We start from the raw sequence: 20,204 nt of genomic DNA, 5'->3' as shown, positions 1-20,204 counted from the left end.
AAAGGTGCTCTATCGGGTTGAGTTGCAGGCCAGTCAAGTTCCTCCACCCCAAACTTGCTCGTCTTGTCTTATGGACCTTGCAATGCTTGCAGTTATGCTGGAAAAGAGAGGTCCATCCCCAAACTGTTCCCACAAAGTTGGGAGCAAGAAATTGTCCAAAATGTCTTGGTATGCTAATGCCTTAAAAGTTCCCTTTACTGGAACTAAAGGGCCAAGCCAAACTCCTAAAAAACAACCCCACACCATATTCATCCCTCCACCAAATGATTTGGACTAGTACACAAAGCAAGGTCCATAAAGACATGGAGGAGGGAGTTTGGGGTGACCTAAACCCATAGAACACATTTGGGATGAATTGAAACAAAGACTGTGAGCCAGTCCTTCTCCTCCAACATCATCGCATGACCTCACAAATGCACTTCTGGAAGAATGGTCAAGCATTGCCATAGAGACACTCCTAAATCTTGTGGACAGCCTTCCCGGAAGAGTTAAAACTGTTATAGCTGCAAAAGGGTGGGCAACTCAATATTGTACCCCACAGACCAAGACTGGGATGCCATTAAAGTTCATGTGCATGAAAAGGCAGGTGTTCCAATAATTTTGACAATATAGTACAGGTAAGGCTGGGTATGCACTAGTAGAATTTCCTTCAACATTTTTTGTTGTAAGAACGTTTGTTCATTTTTCTAATCATTGGTAGGGATAAAGCAATGTTCGTTTTTGACCGCAGTGATGAGAACATTCGAAGGAGCAGGATGGATATTTTTTCTCAAATGTATACATTTCTAACAGTGTGTGTGATTTTCATTCGATAAAGTCCATTCATTCCAAAATCGAATGTTAAAAGCAAACACAATCTTGAACTACTTTTAAACAACATTCAATTTTGACAATTTTTATACAAATTTTTCAGAGAATTTTCATTTGAAATTCTAATAGTGTTTACCCAGCTTTACACTCTAAAACTGTATCCAACATTTGCTGAAGAATATTGAGGTAACATAATGCCGCGTACACACCACCGGACTTTCTGGCAGACTAGGTCCGACAGTCTTCCCGACAGACTTTCCGTGGAGTTCCAACGGACTTTCCGAAATGAACTGACTTGGCCACACACGAATGGACTAAGTTCATTTGAAAGTCCGTTCGTTTTGAATGTGATGACGAAAGACGGGACTAAACAAGGAAGTTCAATAGCCAGTAGCCAATAGCTTCCCTGTGTTGTATTTGGTCCGTCGGACCAGCATCCTCATAGGAATTGAGTCCGTCGGACAGATTTGAAACATTGTTCTATTTCTAGGTCCGTCTGATGTTTTATGTCAAAAAACGATCGGATTAGCCCACACACGATCAGATTGTCGGACGGACTGATTCCGTCTGACCTAGTCTGCCGGAAAATCCGGTCGTGTGTATGCGGCATAACTCATATACACCAATCAAATACTGATTTCACAGCTTTATCGCAGTCCAAGTAGAAAAATACTAAACTTTTTTCCTTTTGGTTTCTAAGGATCGAGGGCTTACCAGTTCCCTTTACATCAAGCTCATAGCTTCCAACATATAATAAACAATGTTAGTTATTAAAGGTTATTTCACACTCAGTTTGAATGTGAGCTTTATTGTATGTCCATGTGTAAGCATCTAAGGAAAATAATGTAGATGTGGCTGTAACCTTTCTTGTAGACTGAAAAAGCCCTGCAATATAAGTAGTGTGCTGGAGCCTGGCTGTGTGCACCAAGAGGGGGCTACCAAACTGCAAAAGGAACTGTAGCATCAGTGTGGTCTTTACATGTACATGTGCATGTACAACTTGTTTTGCTTGCATGCTTTACATACTGTATGTTCTCTGCTATGGATGCTTTTATTTCCACAGACCGTTCATAAATCTTATCCATACAGAAAGTACATACAGTATCTCACAAAAGTGAGTACACCCCTCACATTTTTGTAAATATTTTATTATATCTTTTCATGTGACAACACTGAAGAAATGACACTTTGCTAAAATGTAAATTAGTGAGTGTACAGCTTGTATAACAGTGTAAATTTGCTGTCCCCTAAAAATAACTCAACACATTAAGCCATTAATGTCTAAACCGCTGGCAGCAAAAGTGAGTATACTAAGTGAAAATGTCCAAATTGGGCCCAAAGTGTCAATATTTTGTGTGGCCACCATTATTTTCCAGCACTGCCTTAACCCTCTTGGGTATGGAGTTCACCAGAGCTTCACAGGTTGCCACTGGAGTCCTCTTCCACTCCTCCGTGACGACATCACGGAGCTGGTGGATGTTAGAGCCCTTGCGCCCCTCCACCTTCTGTTTGAGGATGTCCCACAGATGCTCAAGAGGGTTTAATTCTGGAGACATGCTTGGCCAGGCCATCACCTTTACCCTCAGCTTCGTTAGCAAGGCAATTGGTTGTCTTGGAGGTGTGTTTGGGGTCTTTATCATGTTGAATACTTCCCTGCGGCCCAGTCTCCAAAGGGAGGGGAATCATGCTCTGCCTCAGTATGTCACAGTACATGTTGGCGTTCATAGTTCCCTCAATGAACTGTAGCTTCCCAGTGCCGGCAGCACTCATGCAGCCCCAGACCATGACATTCCCACCACCATGCTTGACTGTAGGCAAGACACACTTGTCTTTGTACTCCTCACCTGGTTGCCGCCACACATGCTTGACACCATCTGAACCAAATAAGTTTATCTTGGTCTCATCAGACCACAGGACATGGTTCCAGTAATCCATGTCCTTAGTCTGCTTGTTTTCAGCAAACTGCTTGCAGGCTTTCTTGTGCATCATCTTTAGAAGAGGCTTCCTTCTGGGGCAACAGCCATGCAGACCAGTTTGATGCAGTGTGTTGTGTATGGTCTGAGCACTGATAGGCTGACCCCCCCCCCAATCCTTTAACCTCTGCAACAATGCTGGCAGCAGTCATACTTCTATTTCCCAAAGACAACCTCAAGATATGATGCTGAGCACGTTCCCTCAACTTCTTTGGTTGACCATGGTGAGGACTGTTCTGAGTGGAACCTGTCCTGTTAAACCACTGTACAGTCTTGGCCACCATGCTGCAGCTCAGTTTCAGGGTCTTGGCAATCTTCTTATAGCCTAGGCCATCTTTATGTAGAGCAACAATTCTTTTTTTCAGATCCTCAAAGAGTTCTTTGCTGTGAGGTTCCATGCTGACCTTCCAGTGACCAGTATGAGTGAGTGAGAGTGATAACACCAAATTTAACATACCTGCTCCCAATTCACACCTGAGACCTTGTAACACTAACGAGTCACATGACACTAGGGAGGGAAAAGGTTAATTGGGCTCAATTTGTACATATTCACTTAGGGGCGTGCTCACTTTTGTTGCCAGTGGTTTAGACATTAAAGCGGAGTTCCACCCATTTTATGTACTTGCTCTGTATCGTATCCCCTCTGAGCATCCTTTTCCCAATGCAAATTCTTTTTTTTTTAATTTTAAATAAAAATACCTTTTATATTCTTCTTTCTCCTGCACTTCCTGGTGAGTCCGTCTAGGTGATTACATCACCAGGCTATTTGTGAGGGCTTCTGGGATGGCGGCGTCATGTATCCCAGGAGTCCTTGCCAATCACCTAGTAATGAAATCTCACGTTATTTCCAGACCGTTGCTACAGCAATGTGTCAGGAAAATGGAGCGCCGCGCGGTGACATTACTGCGCAGGCGCCAGATTGGGAGGTGTGTGCTGGGAATCCAGCTGCACCTAGTCCCAGAAATAGATACCAGAGGGCTTCAGATGCCCACAGTGGACATGGCCCCTGCCAGCTCCTGAGATCAAGGTAGTCTTTCTTTATTTTAAACGGAAACTAACCGGAATGCGCTATAGGCACTAGCTAAATGTGCCAGATAAAGTTGAACAAATGACAGTGGCGTTTAAAAAAAAAAGTTGAGGGGACAGCAAATTTACACTGTTATACAAGCTGTACACTCACTACTTACATTGTAGCAAAGTGTAATTTCTTCAGTGTTATCACATGAAAAGATATAATAAAATATTTAAAAAATGTGAGGTGTGTACTCACTTTTGTGAGATACTGTAGATCTACAGTGCTACAATGTTCCAACCAAAAACGTAAATGTATTTTATTGGGATTTTATGTGAAAGAAAAAACACAAAGTGGCACATAATTGTGAAGTGGAAGAAAAATGATAAATGATTTTCAATTTTACAAATAAATATATGAAAAGTGTGGGGTGCATTTGTATTCAGCCCCCCTAAGTCAATATTTTGTAGAACCACCTTTTGCTGCAATTACAGCTGCAAGTCTTTTTGGGGATGTCTCTACCAGCTTTGCACATCTAGAGAGTGACATTTTTGCCCATTCTTCTTTGCAAAATAGCTTAAGCTCAGCGTCCGTGAACAACAATTTTCAAGTGTTGCCACAGATTCCCAATTGGATTTAGGTCTGGACTTTGACTGGGCCATTCCAACACATTAATATGCTTTGATCGAAACCATTCCATTGTAGCTCTGGCTGTATGTTTAGGGTTGTTGTCCTGCTGAAAGGTGAACCTCCACCCCAGTCTCAAGTCTTTTGCAGACTCTAATGCCCTGTACACATGACCGGGTTTCTCATTTGATTAAGCTCCAAAGGCTTTTCCGACAAAGTTCTGATGGAATTCCGCTGTCTTGCGTACACACCATCACACCAAAGTCTGACCGCCAAGAATGCGGTGACGTACAACACGTACAACGGGACTAGAAAAAGGAAGTTCAATAGCCAGTAGCCAATAGCTTCCGTCTTGTACTTGCTTCAGAGCATGCGTCGTTTTTGGTCTGTCGGAACAGCATACAGACGACCGGTGTTCCCAATAGGAATTGATTCCATCAGAAATATTTAGAACATGTTCTCTTTCTAGTTCCGTCAGAATTTAAAAAAAAAAAAAAAGTCAGATGAGGCATACACACGATCGGAATATACGATGAAAAGATTCCGTCAGACTTTTTCTGTCAGACATTCCACTGGTGTGTACGTGGCATTACAGGTTTTCTTCTCAGATTGCCCTATATTTGGCTCCATCCACCTTTCCATCAACTCTGACCAGCTTCCCTGTCCCTGCTGAGGAAAAGCATCCTCACAAAAAGATGTTGCCACCACCATGTTTCACAGTGGGGATGGTGTGATCAGGGTGATGTGCAGTGTTAGTTTTCCACCACACACAGCGTTTTGCTTTTAGGCCAAAATGGAAAATTTTGGTCTTATCTGACCAGAGCATAAGAAATAGTATAGGAATTTCATCCACTCCTGGGGGAAGGCAGTCGGCTCGCAGGTGGAGAGGCAGCTGACGTTCTCGGCTGTGGTGGCGACTCCCAATGCTTCCTGGTTCTCAGATTCGGCTCAGGGGCGGCTGGACATGTCACCTCTGGTTGTTGAGAGAGTGTTGAGGAGCACCTGATGAAAGAGCACACATGCTCCGAACGCGCACACCTCCCCACTCTCTCACCATCTGGAAGTGACGTGCCCAGCCGCCCCTAAGCCGAATCTGAGAACCAGAAAGCATTGGGAGCCACCAGCGCAGCCGGGAACGTCAGCTGCCTCTCCATCTGCGAGCCAACCACCTTCCCCCAGGAGTGGATGAACTTGCAATACCATTTCCCATGCACTGTAATCTCTACAATCTTGTGAGTTTAAAATCGTCTGTCCTATAGTAAAATGCTTTTATCACGCTGCTCTCCTCTCTAGCTTTACTAAATCCACGTCCTGGCAAAAGATGATTCTTTTTCAAACATCAGGTGTGCTGCCTTGACTAGAAGGGGTTAAACTTTCCAGGAGAATGTCATTGTGCGACTTTGCCCTTAATCACGTATTGGCAGCGCACGGTCACGGCATGAACTAACTCTCCTTTCTTGTCCTTTCTGTTGCTCGCCAGAACGGATCTTTCTGACTTTGTACCTTACACTTGGAAAAAAAAAACGTAGTAACGTGAAACATTTCCTGTGTATATGACATCCAAGCCGATCGGAGGTCACTCGTTTATATTCCAGTCCAAAATATTTAGCGCAGTTGATCCAAAAGTGACGTTTTCCCAGTCTGCGAGTTATGTTAGGACAGATAATGTTTACAGATCAGTAAAGGAAGAGACACAAAGTTGTCACAGCCACCTGCCCGGGAGGGGGTTGCTATTCACAGAGGATTCCTGGGTGGCTGTGACTATGTGCTTTCCACTTGTCTTTTAAAACGCTGGCCGCTTAGTCAGCCTGGAGGTATGTCATTAGAATATGTGCATTTGTGAAGACTAAACATGCCTGACAGGACTTTGCTTCAGCACTGTGTACTTTTTTACATCACTCGCTGCTTGCGATTGGCCCCTGGGAGTCATGTGACCCTCTTGGAATCCTGAATTGTACTGGCACTCCTCTTGTACTTGACGACTTTCCCTTTCCAGCTCTGTAGTATTATTACCTCCTTTTCATTATAACAACTGGAACCTGGGAGGAAGAGTACAGCGAGGGAGCAAAAAAAAAAAAAAAAGAAAAGGACATAGCTTTTTATTGGAAGAGCCAGGATGTGGGTTCAGGAGCCCCTCAGCCCGGCGCAAGGCTGTAAGCGATTAAATTCGGTGTCACCTGGAAGCCAGGAGTACTATGCATGCTTTGACAAGAAGAGGAGATCTCCCTATAGGATGAGTAGGATCCTAGCCAGGCAGCAACTGCTGGCCAAAATTCAGCAAGGTGAGTTACTTCAAGGGGATCTCCTCTTTTCTTTAGTAACAAACATTTACTGATATACTTCTCAGCACTTTCATGTTTTACTTTGACATTTCGTCCAAGAATAAATTTGACGTTTCATTGTTTTCATTTCCAAATCTCAGAAATGCTAATATATCATGTTGTATCATTTCATTTGTCATTTTTTAATTTTTTTTTATTTATACGAATAATATATTTTAGTTGTATGTCTTACAGGATTTTAGTAAACATGCTTCGTTTTTAAGACGTTCTTATGAACATTAAAAAAAAAACAATCTAAATCTATAGAATAGTGAAAATACCCAAAAAGGATACAAGGATATGATAAATAAATGACATGCTGCTGATACATGTAGTCTAAAGCCCCATACACACTATCAGATTTTCTGCAGATTTTTGTCTTCAGATTTACCAAAACCATGTAGTGCAAGGACCTGCCTGATTGCATACACATTGAAACTCCTAAGGTTTGACCTCATAAACCTTAGGAGTTTCAATGTGTATGCAATCAGGCAGGTCCTTGCACTACATGGTTTTGGTAAATCTGTAGACAAAAATGAGCAGAAAATCTAATAGTGTGTATGGGGCTTTATTGGTACATTTATTAAATTCTTTTCTAAAAATCACCAAAAAATTGCAATTTTAAGAAATAAATGACAGTGCTAAAACATATATGTCTACACACCATCGCTGTGTTCAAGAGAAATATATATATATATATATATATATATATATATATATATATATATATATATATATATATATATATATATATATATATATATATATATATATATATATATAAAATTTAAAAATCTATAGCTACCTATAATTAAAAAAAGTATTCCATAAGCTTTTGCAAACTTCTAACCATTAAATATGCAAAACTTAATGTGTAGGAAAAGGAATGAATGCCCACAATTAATATAAGCAAACAAAAGGTAATCTGCTAAACTTTTCCCATCCAGAATAATTTTCCATTATAATGATAGACAAGCCATATAATTGTTACATGACTGTACTTGGTGTGTTCAGTTGTCTACTGACACCATGCTACTTTTTAAGGTACACTTTAGAGCAGGGTTTCTCAACCAGGGTTCCTCCAGAGGTTACTAGGGGTTCCTTGAGCAAGTTCTGCCTCTCGGATAAGTTCCATCTTTTTAGATATACGCCCCTTTTTAACCAATGACACCACCAAGCTTCTAATTCACTCCCTGGTCTCGCCTCGACTTCTGCAACTCCCTCCTTGTTGGATTACCTCTACATAGACTATTCCCTCTTCAGTCCATAATCAATGCCGCTGCCAGACTCATCCACCTTACCAGCCATTCAGTGTCCTCCACCCCTCTCTGCCAATCCCTCCACTGGCTTCCACTCACCCAACGAATACAATTCAAAGTACTAACAATAATTTACATGGCCATCCATAACTCTGCCCCTAGTTACATCGCTAACCTAGTCCCAAAATACCAACCAAGCCGCTCTCTTCGGTCATCCCAAGACCTCCTGTGCTCTAGCTCCCTTGTCACCGCCTCCCATCCTCGCCTCCAGGATTTCTTCAGAGCTTCTCCCATCCTTTGGAACTCCCTACCCCAATCTGTCCGACTGTCCCCTAATCTATCCATCTTTAGACGATCCCTGAAAACCCTTCTCTTCAAAGAAGCCTATCCTGCTTCTAACTAACACTGTTTTACTTTGATAAGCTCATCCCCCCACAGCTATTACCTTTTGTATCAATTGACCCTTCATTTTTAGATTGTAAGCTCCAATGAGCAGGGCCCTCTGATTCCTCTTGTACCAAATTGTAATGTAACTGTAATGTCTGCCCTCATGTTGTAAAGCGCTGAGCAAACTGTTGGCGCTATATAAAACCTGTATTATAATAATAATAATAATAATATCTGTAAGGGAGTAATTCATTCCAATGACCACAGGTGTAAAGAGCATTTTTCCCACTGACCATCACACTAAAGTATTATGAATTGTATATATAGTAATTTTTAGCAGGGGTTCCCTGAGTTGACAAGGCTGCTTTAGAGGTTCAGACTAAGGATTAGGATTTAATTTTTAGGATTTAATTTTTGATTATGTGATTGTAAATGTTCGTTTTTTTAAATTAACAAACGTCATACTTACCTGCTCTCTGGAGTGGTTTAGCACAGAACAGCCGCGATACTCCTCTTCTCGGGTCCCCCGCTGGCTTTCCTGGCTCTTCACCCCACCAAGTGCCCCCAGAGCAAGTGGTTTGCTCTGGGGGAACTCCTGCATGCTTGCCATAAGACACAGAGCGCAGCTTGGTTCCATCATCCCTGGCTGTAATTAACAGCAGTGGGAGCCAATGGCTCCCGCTGCTGTGCCTGAGCCAATGAGGAGGGAGAGAGCAGACAGAACTCTGCTCTTATGCACATCACTGTATCGAGATCTGGCTCAGGTATTGATAAATGGCTGCAGGGGGAGCTCCATACTTAAGATTTTTTACCTTTATGCATTTTATGCATGTAGGGAAAACCCCTTCAGCCTTTAGAACCACTTTAAAGTTGGAGATTTCTATTATTTCCTTAAATATTTCTTTTCATAGGGTTATCAGCAACATGCCCTCTTGGTTCCGAGTTTCAAAGCAACTTGTTGTTGGTAATTCTAAGGCCGCGTACACACGGGCGGATTGTCTGTCCAACTTAGTCCGCTGAACCGTGTTTCAGCGGACAATCCGCTCGTGTGTGGGCTTCAGCGGACTTTTTCAGCGGACAGTCTGACGAACAAAGTCTTACGGAATTTCCGTAATTTTGTCCGTTCAAACTTGGTTTTGTCCGTCCAAACTTGGTTTCAGCGGACAGTCCGCTCGTGTGTAGGCAAGTTGGACGGACTAAGTATGGCGCATGCTCAGAAAGGATTTACACGGCCGAAGGTTGCATTGCAGTGTATAGGACGTCGTTTTTCTAGTCCCGTCGTACGTGCTGTACACGTCATTGCGCAAGCTTTCAGCGGACTGTCTGCTCATCGTGTGTGGTCAAGTCCGTTCATTCAAATTTTGAACGGACTGTCTGTCGGATTGTCTGACGAACTTAGTTGGGCAGACAATCCGCCCGTGTGTACGCGGCCTTAGGGTCTCGCGATCCTTGATGGTGTTTTTCTATGTATGTTAAAGCTGAACTCTGGGATTTTTGTAAAAAAAAATAACTGCGAGAGTTAACTGCTCGTTAAGTGTAGGGGATGGGGAATAAGCTGTAAAATGTACCTTATTCCTCACCCAGCAGGCTACAGTGTTCTTCTGTTATCTCCGATGCTCTGGGTTGTGGGCAGGACTACAAATACTGGTCCTACATTATGTGAGATCACATCAGAGTGCAACCCTTGGCCGGAGCGTCTTAAGGAAGAGGTTTTGGGGGACTGGTTGCACAGCATGGTGGATGGCTGTCAGAGTGAAGAAAAAGGTATTACAGCATATTCCTCTGTCTCTATACTTAATGAATATAACTATCTTGTAGTGCGGTGGCACTGCAGGGTATTTTTTTTTTGTTTGTTTTTAAATCTTGGAGTTTGGCTTTAAGATATAAAGTCCTTGATGGAAACTTCCTTTGCAGCAGCAGGGACCCTACTGAACTGGTTGAATAACTATCTATGTATGGATGTACAGAAGTTGATCTACAACCGTCCTGTAGGATTTTCCCTGCTTGATCAGCGCTGCAGGCTTCAGCCTGCGACATTGATCAGTGTATTTTGACGGAAGGGAAGTCTAACCAATGTCAGAATACAGTGACATAGCAGAGGGGGGGATTCCCTCATCCACCTCAAATGATTGCATGGGGGTATTGGGTCAGTTTTTTCCCACTGGTTGAATGAAAAAAACGGACTCATCTATTGGCCGCCTAAGTATCTAGATATGGATGAGCAGAGGTCCCTCTGCCGCAGGAGATGCAAGAAAATGATGGATGAATCAGCAGCTGTCTAGAACCGAAGTATACATTTTTTACAGATTTGCCCTTTAACAGTTTTAGCAGTTGATGTTGGATGAAAGTGAAAGAGTGTCATCTATTTTTCATGCATTTCTCTTACTCCTATTGTTGCCAATTCTAGTTCAACGGGTTGAACCTTTTTTTAAACAGCATGCCTAAAGTAGGTGTGCGTATTATACAGATAATAATAGGTAAGCATGTGCTCCTGGCATTTAATATCTGTCTGAATGAAAATGAACAGAATTATTTATTTTAGGTCACTGTGTCCTAGGAGGAAGGGAAAGTCATGTTTTTTTCCTATAAACTAAAAACATGTATAGCCTAATAAAATCTTATTGTGTACGTCACAAAATTGTAAACAGTCAGACCACCCAAAGCTGATATTTCACTGTTTTGTGGAAGATGAAGAGTTAAACCATCTGAAAGTTTCTCGTGTCTCTGAGGAACTCTATGTACTACTAAATATCACTTTGGACTGATCCTTAAAAGGAAATCTAGGGTCACATCATACACTTTAATTGTATAACTTTGGCATTATAACAATACAAACTATAGTTGTAAATGGCAATCCAATGTAAGTTTACTTGAAAATCTTATGAGTGCTGCCAGTTTGCCATCTCTTTGCACAACCTCTTGGATTCCCTGCATGCTTTACATCTTCTCCTCTGCTACTTACTTTTTGATTTCTAAGGACTACATATCCCATGGTACCATGCTGACTGCAAGCAGTGATCCCTGTACTGACTTCTCCTCCTGAAACTCCTCCTCTCATCACCTCTGTAGTTTAGAAGGCAGCAGGGGTCAAGTCCTGGGGAAAAAAGTATGGGAACTCCCACCCAAGATCCACTCCCCCACCAAAAAATAAAAAATGATACGCTCATATGCACGAACACTTCAAAAGTGGTATTTTTCATTAAATTTTAGTATTGAGTGTATGAAGCTTAACTGTTAGTATATAAAAAAACAACAATCCTCAATAAACATCAATGCAGTAATTCTCTGAATAATCAGCATTCATTCCATTGTGCTTCCATGCAAATGTGAGCATCATGTTCTGATCTTTATTGGGGAATGTTATTTTGTATACAGAGTGTTTATGTGGTGAGTTTACACTTTTCATTGAACATTGTTTGGATAACACAGGGTTAAACAGAAAGGTCATAAATGAACTGCACATTATCTTGACAGAATGCTTGGGGAGATAGTGATGTGTTCCTGCTTAGGAGATGTATGTTAGCTTGGGGGGCTGCAAACTCTGCAGGGGCTCCAACACACACAGCGCCTAGAGGCGATTCAGTTCGCATTGTGCGCTATATAAGTATTTCATTCATTCATTCATTCACACTCGCTGCTATTCCAACCCTTCACATATTTCCACATAAACCTCCCTCCTGGCATTAAACTTTGCCAGGTATTGTGCTCAGCGTACCACCCCAAACTGATGTTCCTCCCTCAGCTCACCTCTCTCCCTGCATGTCCTGTGAGCAGAATAGCTGTGCTCCTCCTCTCATCATATGGCACTGAAGATAGAGGAGGGGGGATTCAGCGGGACACACAGAGCAAGTATGCAGGAGACTGGGGGGGGGGGGGGGGTGAGGAGACAGAAAATCATGGCGGGGAGGAGCGCATCATGGGAGGTCTGACTAAATACAATCTCTTAGCAGCAGGGACCCGATCTACCCGTCAGCTAGCTGTGATTGACAGGTAGATCGAAGAGGAAGCAGTCATGGGGCCCCCTACTGGCAATGTTTGAATGGTCAGTCGACCCCTGGTGTGCGGCACTTACTATTACGAGCTGTGTCAGCGGCTGCTGGTGTAGCACCTGCCACACAGCTCACATACTTCAAAGTCTTGCAGAACACGGCTGCTAACGGTAACTGAGTTCCTGTTGTGGAAAAAGTACAGGAACTCTGTTCCCATGCGTTCCCGCAGGACTTGAGCCCTGGAAGGCAGGCTCTGTGAAATGTGTGACACATCAGTACCTACTCACAATTCATTTTGAATTGACACGTGTGCATATCTCACACCTGAGGGGAAGCTGGAAATCACTGTAGTAGGCAATCAGTGCTACAATAGTGATAGTCGTAATCTTCCAGGTCCTACCAGATGGAGATCATTACATCACCATCCCTCTTCTCCACGTCCTGCCATCAGAGAATAATATGTTGGATTTGTTGTAAAAAAAAAAATACAAGATGTTCTGTGAATGGCTGTAGTGCGAAATGTCCCCTTGTGTATGTAAGATGAATTGAAAAAAGCGTCCTTGACAGACTGATAAACCTTTCTTGGGGAAAGTATTGATCAACCAGATTGGGTTTTCCAGTCTGAAAGCCATTGTTTTCTGCTGCAGTAAGCCAGTGCTAGTGTCCAATGAATGCTCTCCCTCTGATCAAGGCATAAAAAAATGTGAATGTTTACCAAAGGACCTTTAATATGTAAGATCTTTAGGTGATTGGAAATTATGAATGTACATACGTCCACCATTTATCGCCTTTATTTAGTTTATGGGCTTTCCTGATGGTCCTCTAGTCTTCAGCCACTGTGTGTTTTTGACCATCTGATGACTCAAAAACTTGCTCCCCTCCACCGGCTTGGAAAAAGACACCCCCACCACTCCAGGTGAGACCAGGAAGCCTAATAATCCAGTAGGTACTCGCCTCCGCACACAATGAATTTAGAAGAAATGGCCGCACACCACTGTAGATCAAAATCCTTTTTATTTGGACATCCCAAAAATTACAGGAATCAGAATGCTGGGTAGAATGCTGGGTAGACGCTTAGTCATTAGCCCCTCCACCTGGCGGTGCTGCTGGTTCCTCTCATATGTTCTGTAATAAAGTACAAGCCAGCAGGAGGAAGAACATTAGCCAAAGGGAACATTTGGCCAAAGGGAAAAACAGGCATCTTACGCACCCCTAATGCGGCGTACACACGATCAGAAATCCCGCCAGCAAACATCCGATGTGAGGTTTTGGTCGGAAAATGCCACCGTGTGTATGCTCCATCTGACCTTTGCTGGCAGAGTTCCCGACAGCAAAAGATTGAGAGCGGGTTCTCTATTTTTCAGTCGGAAAAATTTCCTATCCGAAAATACGTTCGTCTGTATGCAATTCGGACACGCAAAGAATCACGCATGATCGGAAACAAATTTCGACGCATGCTCGGAAGCATTGAACTTCATTTTCTCAGCTCGTCGTAGTGTTGTACATCACCGCGTTCTTGAAGAAAGCTCAGAGAACTTTTGTGTGACCGTGTGTATGCAAGGCAAGCTTGAGTGGAATTCTGTCGGAAAAACCATCCAAGTTATTTCTGATCGTGTGTATGGAGCATGAGTATAGTATAGTTTCAGTGGCTGGGTTGCTGAGAAGTGGAGGCTTTTCGAAACACGGACCATTGGAAAGGTAAGTTTCTAAACGCGTCTTTTTCCGGCGAGACCTTTGGTAAATGTGACCCTATGATAACAAAGTCACTTTAAGCATAATGTTGTATTTAATCTTCATAAACCTTAACCGCTGGTTATCTGTATATACATTTCTTATATAAATGGCATGTTAATATCATTCACAAAAACCTATGTAAAAGTTCCCCATGTTTCAGACTTGAGGCATTTGTCATTGCCTTTGCATTTGTGAAATAGCCAAGCATAGTTTGTGAGTTAGTGGCTTTAGAATGGAATGAGCTGTTCCTGTAATCTCTGCACAGGAAGTCAGCTGGGCTTAGAAAAATGTCTTCCCGCTATAACAGATTTACCTGTGGAATGTACCATGTGTGATCATAAATGTATTAAAGTGGAAATTTGGCTTATGGCCCTGTAAGGTCAATGTTCTTTTATTGTAGAGGGCAAAAAAATACTAGGCAAAATTGCCTTCTCACAGGAAGAGAATGCAAAATGGATTGTCAAAGTAAAACCTTTCATTTGTAATATAAAAAAATAATTTTAAATAAAAAGCAGGTAACATTCTGACCTTACAGAGGTACTTTTTGTACCAAACGTTTTCCTTATTACTGCAGTATTAAAAGGTTCTTCCGGTAAATCTGGAAATCCCTGCTTTTCTTATCAACTAGAGAGCCCCCCAGCACCTGCAACTTTACCTTTAAAGGTTTTACAAAAATAATTGCTAATCATTTTAAAATGTTACTAAACCCACAACAGTAAAATCAGTCTGTATATGCAGTAAAGCATGCTTGTTATACTCACTGTGGAACCTAAGGGGTTAATCCTCTGCATTGTGTAAAAAGGCTGTTTGATCCTGTCTTCCCTGATCCCCCCTTCTTCCACTGTATCCAATCCATCTGCTGATCTACAGACCCTTGGAGGCACTCTGCACATGCTCAGTTTCTTGTGTATTACTAGAGAGTTTTTTTTGTTTTTGGGAGGGTTCATGTAATTAGCACAGGGCCAATCAGTACTGTCCAGACAGAGGGTCGTGCAGCATCATAGAACAGTCAGAGGAGAATTAAAACTCCTCCTACAAGCTTTAACCAGTGCTCGGCTGGACACTGATAGAAGTCATAAGACTGCTACATACTACTGATGAGAAAAGGTATTTAGCAGTTTATATGTACTAAAATAATTGCATTTCCATGTTCTGCGTACTGTGGAGACCAGATATAGTGAATGCAGAGTCCTTGGGTTTGTAACATTTTAAACACCCCTGCGAGTGTTAAATGGTTTGTCTCTTCACTGTAGCTGCAAGAGAATTTTTCTGTTGGAAAAACAACAGACTTACTGGCTGGATCACCAGATAAACATAAAATAAAGAAAGTCTAAGGCTCCATGCACACTAGTGTTTTTTTTTAAGATAAAAAAATGCTGCATGAAAAATGCTCGTAATAGCATCTTTTTTAATAGCGTTTAGGAGAATTTGCATTTTTTGCAGTTTCTATAACCACTTCAGCCCCGGAAGAATTTACCCCCTTCCTGACCAGGCCATTTTTTGCTAAACGGCACTTCGTTGCTTTAACTGACAATTGCGCGGTCGTGCGGTGTTGTACCCAAATAAAATTGATGTCTTTTTTTTTCGCACAAAAAGAGCTTTCATTTGGTGGTATTTGATCACCTCTGCAGTTTTTATTTTTTGCGCTATAAACAAAAAAACAGCGACAATTGAAAAAAAAAAACCACAATATTTTGTACTTTTTGCTATAATAAATATATTTTTATATAAAAATTAAAAAAAAACTAATTTCTTCATCAGTTTAGGCCCATATGTATTCTTCTACATATTTTTGGTAAAAATCAATGGCAATAAGCATATATTAATTTGTTTGCGCAAAGGTTATAGCGTCTACAAAATAGGTTATGGATTTATGTCACTTTTATTTATATATATATATATTTTTTTTTACTAGTAATTGCGGTGATCTGCAATTTTTATTGGGATTGCAGCGGACAGATTGTAATTTTGAAAAAAAAACACAATATTTTGTACTTTTTGCTATAATAAATATCCCCAAAATAAAAAATAAAAATAACAATTTTCTTCTTCAGTTTAGGCCAATATGTTTTCGCAATAAGAGTATATTGATTGGTTTGCCAAAAGTTATATCATCTACAAAATAAGGGATAGATTTATGGCATTTTTATTATTATTATTTTTTTTTAATAGTGATGGCGGTGATCAGTGGTTTTAATCATGACTGCGACATTGCGACGGACACATCAGACACTTTTGACACTTTTTTGGGATCATTGACATTTATGCAGCAATCAGAGCTAAAAATAGCCACTGATTACTGTATAAATGTAATTGGCAGGGAAGGGGTTAACACTAGGGGGTGATCAAGGGGTTAACTGTGTTCCTTAGGTGTGTTCTAACTGGGGGGGGGGGGGTTGGGACTGACTAGGGGAGGAGACCGATCGGTGTTCACACACAGATCCCGGTCTCTGTTGCGTGTGATCGAGGTCATTGGCTCCGGGGACACGCTGCGGGCGCCTGAAAAAGCTTCTTAAAGACCCGACATACAGCTATGATGGCTCGTGCAGTATAACTGCGCCAGCTAGTTGGGAAGGTCTTAAAGAAAAAAAAACATGAAAAAACACTATTAGCTGTGTTTAGAAGAGTTCAGTGTTTTTTTTTCCTGCTGGGAAAACTCTCCAAGAAACTCTGCAAAAACTATTTTCTTCTGCTCCTAGAAGTTGAAACTCAAAAAACGCTAATAGCCGAAAGTAATGTGCACGGACACATAGGATGACACTAACAGCTTCTAGGAGCTTAAAAAAACACTAGTGTGCATGGAGACTTTTATTTAATGTTGGCAATTCTTGCTCCCCTCCCCTCCCGAACCATACCAGGCCACATGCCCTAAACATGGGGGGAGCTTTGGGGCAGAGGTCTTTGCCCCCCGCCCCCCACCCCAAAGCACCTTGCCATGTTGATGGGGAAAAGAGCCTCTTCTCCACAACCATTGCCGGTGATTATCGGAATCTAGAAGCCCCCTTTCACAGGGGGGCCCCCAGATCCCAGTACCCCTTATGCGAATGAGTATGGAGTACATTCACCAAAAAAGTGTAAAATGTGAGTAAAGACACAACACGTGTTTTTGACAAGTCCTTTATTAAAAAATATAAAACAATGTCCCTTGATGTAGATCCATTGTCAATTACCACAGCCAGCGCCACCACTGACCCAAAAAATGAAAAATGGTTTGGTCACTAAGGCTCGGTTCACACTAATGCGTTTTTGATGCATTTTTCAGAAATGCAGGGACATTTTTTTAACATGGGTTCCTATGGAACATGTTCACATCAATGCATTTTGTGCCTCTGCGTTTTTGGAAAGGGTCGGGGACTTTTTTCCCGCAAAATGCAGCGTTTTACATGTAATAGAATTCAATGGACCTGCATACAAAATACAAGTACAGAGTTTTAACTGCGATTTTGACGCAAATTTGCCATTATTTGCGTTTCTTATTTTTATTTCTTTTTTTTACACTGTATATAGTTGGTTGCTAAGGAGGGGGCCGGGAAGCCAGCTGCCGTGTCCTTAATAACTGATGAGTCAGCTGGCTTCCCGCTCAACCTAAAAAAAAAAAAATGCTGGCTAAAAAAAAATTGTGAAAAAAAACAGTGTGGGGTCCGTGACGTTACAAGGGGACATGGCCTCCAGATGACGTAATTTGATTGCCACGCCCCCATCCTTATTTAAGAAATGCAGGACATCGGCGCCGACAGATCAGCGGGACGCAGCATCGGAAGAGGGTCATCGGCTGGAGTGGCGGGAGAGGAAGAAGAACAACAAAGAGGAGTGGAAGAAGAAGCAGGTGGAGAAGGAGAAGACTGGAGGATGAAGATGTGGGAGAAGACGGAGAAAGAAGTAGATAAGAGGAAGAAGATTTTTAATAAAAGACTTGTCAAAAACTGTATTTTTTAACACTACACTACTTTTTTTTTAGTGAATGGGTAGGGGTAAGCCCCCCGCCTGCAAACCACGACAACCACCGGGCAAGGGTTGTTGGGAAAAGGCCCTTGCCCCCATCAACATGGGAGCAAGGTACTTTGGAGTGAGGGGCGCAGCGCCTCCCCTGCCCTAAAGCACCCATCCCCCCATGTTGAGGGCATGCTGCCTAATATGGTTCAGGAGGGGGAGGGGGGCACCTGCCCGTCCCCTCACTTTCCTGACCTGCCAGGCTGCATACTCGGATAAGGGTCTGGTATGGATTTTGGTTGGACCCCACGCCATTTTTTAAAAAATTTTGGTGTGTGGGGGTGCCCTCTGAATCCATACTAGACCCAAGGGCCTGGTATGGATCAAGGGGGACCCCGCGCTGTTTTTTCTCTTGATTTTTTTTTTTTAGCCGGCAATTGTTTTTTCTTACTTTCAACGGGAAGCCCGCTGACAACTGATGACTTATCAGTTGTTAAGGATGCGGCTGCCGGCTTCCCTACACCCTCCTAAGCAACCAGCTATATACAGCGTAAAAAAAATGCGGAAAGCACTGCAGAGATGCTCAAAAGCAACATGCATAGATGTGATTCGAGCCTAAGATACTGGATAAACCAGCATTTGACAGACTATAAAAACGACTGCCTCTTCCCAGCTGTGTACAGCGTGTGCCCAGCAGTGTGTAAAATGACGAAGGACGATTGTCAAGGCATGTTTAAATTAAGCTTCAGTGAGCAAGTCAAGTCAGCTTTCACATACATCACTGGCTGTGGTATGAAATTCTTTAGGGAAGGTACCATGAATTAAGTGAGGACTAGGCTAGGACTGATGTCTGCATATGTCAGCATTATGAGGTTTGCGCACTAATCCATAGTCAAAGTTTAGCACTGCAGATTTTAAAATATTGAAATACAACAGCTGTAGTCATCAAATACAGATTGCCACATATATACGACTGCGTATAACTCAGTTGTGCATTTATAGGAAAGGGGGATATGTATTTTCTGACATAATAAGTATAATTAATAAATAAGTCACCTGTCCTATTAATGGAGATTTTACTACCAGACAGTGAAAAGAGCAGTGATAACGGCAGCTATTCAGAAATCATCTCTTCACTAATCTGACTACAATAAATTCAAATCTGGTTGTCGTATATTGCAACACTTCACACATTATTTCCCCATGCACGCCGTGATATTTTATTATACAAATGCCTTGACTAAGGCGTATCAGAGGTAGTGCTGGATGTGCTTCCATAGACCTCTACAGCCCAGTGAACCCCCACTTTCCATTTATCACTAAAATGATACGACTGACGCGCTTTTTTTAGTAAAATGGGCTGTAGCGGCCATTTATTAACAGTGAACAACATATCAGCATTCCTTAGAACAGAAATATTAAACAATAACAATGATGACACCCAGGTTGCCGATCCTTGGAGGCACTACCGAAACCAATCTGTGGAACCACTTGAAGGTCCTCAGCCGCAGAACACCGGCTCGAGGACAGTACGAAATTTCCTACAGACACCTCCATCTCCACAAATCCCGTTAAATCACTGTTAATTGGAATTAACCATAGTACGCCATACCATAGACGGTTCCTTACTCTGATCTTACACAGCAAAACTCTACAACCACCCCACAAGTCCGGCATCCACAGGGCAGGAGGGTGGGAAGCATCTTCGGCGTCCGTCTGCCTCAAAGTGCCCCTCAGACTTCGCAACCCCACCTCCCTACAGTCTTTGCCCCTCCCTAGCATAGCCCACACCAATCAATGCCTATAGCCCTTTACCAACTCCTGCCCATTTTACTATTAACCCATTGACTGCTGTACTACCCTGCTAGCCTAGTCATGCCTGCCCTTCGCCTATTTTTTATTTTTTTGCTTTTGGCCTCTCTTTCGCTTATGATAATCTATTTCTAGCCCTTGGATCCCAGGCTGGTGTTTCCACTTTTTTAGATGAAACACAAATGATAAGGATGAGACCACCATAGCTACAACAATCTTTCCATTAAACAACAAATACATTGTCGAGCCATCTTCCTCCTCAAAGGGTGTATTGCAAAATTTTCTTTCATGCTGTAGCACTTTGTGAATAAGTTCAGCTATTAATTTCGTTGAACTGGTGGTCAGTGACC

The 20,204-nt window shown here is 42.2% G+C and overlaps 1 protein-coding gene across 4 annotated transcripts in view; it reads left to right on the top strand.

Annotated features, from left to right (window-relative positions):
• The window catches only part of STARD13 (StAR related lipid transfer domain containing 13), a 427,146-nt gene that overhangs the window by 254,349 nt on the left and 152,593 nt on the right, over positions 1–20,204 (top strand). The window contains exon 1 of one of the 4 annotated variants that reach the window (XM_077484120.1): positions 6,332–6,704. The exons of the other annotated variants lie outside the window; for them this stretch is intronic. Coding sequence (XP_077340246.1) covers positions 6,539–6,704 — 166 coding nt within the window. The 5' untranslated portion in view covers positions 6,332–6,538. Of the gene's footprint in view, positions 1–6,331; positions 6,705–20,204 lie in introns of those variants that run through there. 4 annotated transcript variants of the gene reach the window in all.

This window comes from Lithobates pipiens, unplaced genomic scaffold (genome assembly GCF_037356315.1).
Source record: "Lithobates pipiens isolate NorthernLeopardFrog02 unplaced genomic scaffold, aLitPip1_a1.2 Scaffold_16, whole genome shotgun sequence".
In the NCBI taxonomy this organism is placed as follows: domain Eukaryota; kingdom Metazoa; phylum Chordata; class Amphibia; order Anura; family Ranidae; genus Lithobates; species Lithobates pipiens.
This window is presented reverse-complemented; position numbering and strand designations above follow the sequence as displayed.